We start from the raw sequence: 3894 nt of genomic DNA on the forward strand, positions 1-3894 counted from the left end.
AAAGCCAATCTAAGCTAAAGCTTTAATTTGACTGATTTTCAATTGGATGGGCACTGCCCACCCTTGCCCGCACTGAGCCACGCCTCTGGAGCAAACATCTTTAAGACCAAGTCTTGGGGGAATCATTGGCATATTCAGTGCGGAGACCAAACAATACGGATCTGAAGTTCACCGACTCTCGGCTGGTTTTACGGCAGAATCACAATCATGGACAACTCCTCAAAGTGCTGTGCTTTTGATGCACCCATCTTGGATGAAGTCCTACCTCCTATACTATTCGTCGAATTCATTTTTGGTCTTATGGGGAATGTCCTCGCCCTCTCGATGTTCTTCTTCCACAGGGACACCTGGAAGCCCAATTCTATTTATCTAGCTCACCTGGCAGTGGCGGATGCTGTGGTCCTTTTCTGCCTTCCTTTCAGGGCCGACTACTATCGCAGGGGCAAGGACTGGGTCTACGGAGACGCTTTTTGCCGTATTTTGCTGTTTCTTTTGGCCACCAACAGAGCTGCTGGTATATTCTTCCTCACTGCCGTCGCTGTGGATCGATACCTGAAGATCGTTCACCCTCTCAACCGCATCAACCGCATGGGTCTGCGCTACGCCCTGTGGGTGTCTCTTGGCATTTGGGGTCTCATCATAGCCATGACTGTCTACCTGTTAACAGACAAACATTTCTACTATCGAAACAACCGCACACAGTGTGAGAGCTTCAACATATGTTTGGGACACAATGCATTGTCCGACTGGCACAATTCATTCTATGTTATCCAGTTCTTTGTGCCCACGTGCATTGTTAGCTATTGTACAGCTTGTATTACATGGCAACTGAAAAGTAAGACGGTGGACACACAGGGCAAAATCAAGAGGGCAGTGCAGTTTATTTTAGCAGTTGCTCTGGTTTTCATTATATGTTTCTTCCCAAGCAACGTCTCTCGTATCGCAGTGTGGGTGCTGAAGAGCTGGCATAACGAGTGCCACTATTTCACTGATGCAAATATAGCTTTTTACACCACTGTCTGCTTTACCTACTTCAACAGCGTACTCAATCCCATCGTTTATTATTTTTCCAGCCCTGCGTTCAGTGGATCCCTCAAGAAACTCTACATGAAACTTCTAGGACAGAAAATGGATGAGGATGAGGACAATGAGAAGAACAATCATAGTTCTGTTACAGTATCAGCTAATGTCTCTTAAACAAGTGAAAATACACTATGTAGTTTTGACAGTTTATAATTCATAATATTTATTCTGATGTAAACATTAGCTACTGCATATTCATGTAAGCATCTATTTATAACAGCCTTTATAAACATTTATAATATTTAGCAATATTCTGTGTCCTTGGTGTTTGTCTATGCTGCCTATTTAACATAATCAAAATCCACAGATGACTTTATTAATGCTTTAATAAATGTCTTTTATAGTTCTCTATGTCAGATAGGCAAATCTAGTTCCCTATGTCTAACACTACATGCAAATATTATGACAGTTTTTTTATTGACTGTAATAGGGCCATTCAGTGATAGAGATTACAGTCAATAAAACAACTGTCATTGTTTATGTTGTTATCGTATTTACTGCATTTTTCTATGATAAAACACTATTTATGTCACAGTTACTACATAAAAAGTTACTTAATAAATTTGGAATTATTTTTTATATGCATTCACTTTTTAAGTAAACATTTAATTACTATAACTAGTCTTTGTGTGTTTGTGTGTAAGAAAACATTAATATTGCTAATTATTATTTAACATTGCATTAACATAACAATTAATATTGATTAGTAATTATATAAAATAAAATATTATTATGGATTTAGTATTATTATTCATCATATTAATTTAATTGAATACTGTGAAAAGTTATTGATAATATCAATAATTGTTATGATTGTTTAAAATCGTATAAAATGCCTATGGATATTAACATGGATTTTAATATTAAAAACTGAAATAGCATGTCATTATGAAATATTGAATTTCATTCAATGTTTTATAAACGTATTGTGTTACTAACAAAAGTAGCTACCAAATGACAAACCTTTACATTACAAAGAACCTTTTCAAGAAAAACACGCCAAAAGAACAAAGGGCTTTGAATGGGTTTTTGTAGGACTCGCTCGTTGTGTATTTGCGCAGGCGCGCTCCCGGCCCAGCGGTCACTGTATGCGAGTGTGCGCGTGAACTGCCGCCGAGAACGTGCGAAAATGTTACTGTAAGATCGCGGGAAAAGCCCTGTTTGTTCCACCGGAGAAAATGCGCTTGTGGGGGAGAAGAGAAAAAGGACAGAGAATGAATTTAAATGGGTCATTTTTGAGAGCAATTTCTAAATGAACTCGAGCGCACGCCAGGTGCTGTGCGCGCACTCGACACCATGCACTAAAAATGACTGTTTTGAGGTGATTTCAAAAGTTTTTGATGAAGATGAAGTGGGTTGAACCCAGATGCTGTTTCTCTCTGCAGTTTGGCGCACTGTGATGTGTAACATCTGTGCGTTTTGGGGGATGAAAGACTAGATAAACTCACCTGTGCACGCGAGAGTCACAGTCACTGTAACACAAAGTGAGTTGAAATGCAGCTCTTTACATCAAATAAAATTGAACCACTGTTGCCAACTAATTTTCAGGGGAAGTTGATAAAGGCAGGCCGATTTGTTGCTAAATGACGTTGTCATGTCATTGCATGATGACGTCACCGCGTAACCATGACGCAAAACTGCATTATTGCGTAGAATAGAGGGTATGCATATACGTCACTTTCCCGCCAGAACGCGCTCCCTCATCTGGACTGAGTGGCAAAAGAACCCGCTACATGACTGGATTTAATAGGGGAAACTAAGAAAACGCAAGTAAAACAAACGATAACACTAAAGGTTGGAATCGAAAGTTTTTCTTACAACTTGTCAAATAAACCTAATCGATTGATATTGACATGCAGCCAGGAATCGTGTTTCCTGACATTTATATGTGCCTGATTTCGACGCGGGGGAAACACATAAAGCAAATCTGCCTGTGAATATTTTATATAACTAGGCTACAATATAGGTAGGTTTAAATCCGAGTAATCACTTATATCAACTATATAATATCGTCATATCGTCCAGCCCTAAAACTTGTATAGTTTTTGTCAGTGTTTATTTAAAAACACACAATTATGCAGAATATAAGATGATATTTAATTGATGAGTTGTCAACACAATACAATATATAGGGTATGATTTTACCTCAAAATCCAACAATTTGACAAAATGATAACTGCAAATCCATGTTTCTCTGCCTGGAGTCCAGCCGTTTCTGTGAATTGCAGTGATCCATTTGCTTCTTTTTTCTGTACGTTAGCTTTCGGCAGTCTTTAAATATACCTCAGGTTTTGTGTCAAAGCTATTTGTACAGTCAATCGCAAAGCTCTTTCCCGTTTGGATGTGTTTGTGTGTTTTTCGCGACATTCACGCTGAAAACCAGTGCTGCCTGACTGTCTTTGTGCCACTCAATGGGCGTGGCCGCAGTCGTAACGGTCGACGTGACGTCACGTGCATACCATCTAAACACAATTATAATTTGAAACATATAATTTAAGTTTTGTTCACATTATATATATATATATATATATATATATATATATATATATATATATATATATATATATATATATATATATTATATAGTGAACAAATCTAAATTTATCCACCTGTTTCTGCAGGGCGCTACTGTAAAAGAGAACGTGGGTACAACTTCCGGTAAGGCGGCGGAAGTAGCATACCAATGGTATTTTGTGTGCTAATTAGCGAAGAGGCTAAGTGTTTTTTGGATCATTGTTTACTTTGTAAAGTTGCAAATCTTTATGAGAGATGTCGTTACGGTGTTCAGGGACATCTCAGTTTACTACATTC

The 3894-nt window shown here is 38.2% G+C and overlaps 1 protein-coding gene across 1 annotated transcript; it reads left to right on the forward strand.

The window, feature by feature from the left end:
• The first annotated feature begins 207 nt into the window (after positions 1 to 207).
• Positions 208 to 1197, forward strand: LOC137027557 (hydroxycarboxylic acid receptor 2-like). The gene has a single exon (XM_067395745.1). It carries the CDS (start codon positions 208 to 210, stop codon positions 1195 to 1197), a length of 990 nt encoding a protein of 329 aa, XP_067251846.1.
• The last annotated feature ends 2697 nt before the right edge of the window (positions 1198 to 3894 follow it).

The sequence above is a fragment of the Chanodichthys erythropterus genome, chromosome 10, assembly GCF_024489055.1.
Source record: "Chanodichthys erythropterus isolate Z2021 chromosome 10, ASM2448905v1, whole genome shotgun sequence".
NCBI classification, from domain to species: domain Eukaryota; kingdom Metazoa; phylum Chordata; class Actinopteri; order Cypriniformes; family Xenocyprididae; genus Chanodichthys; species Chanodichthys erythropterus.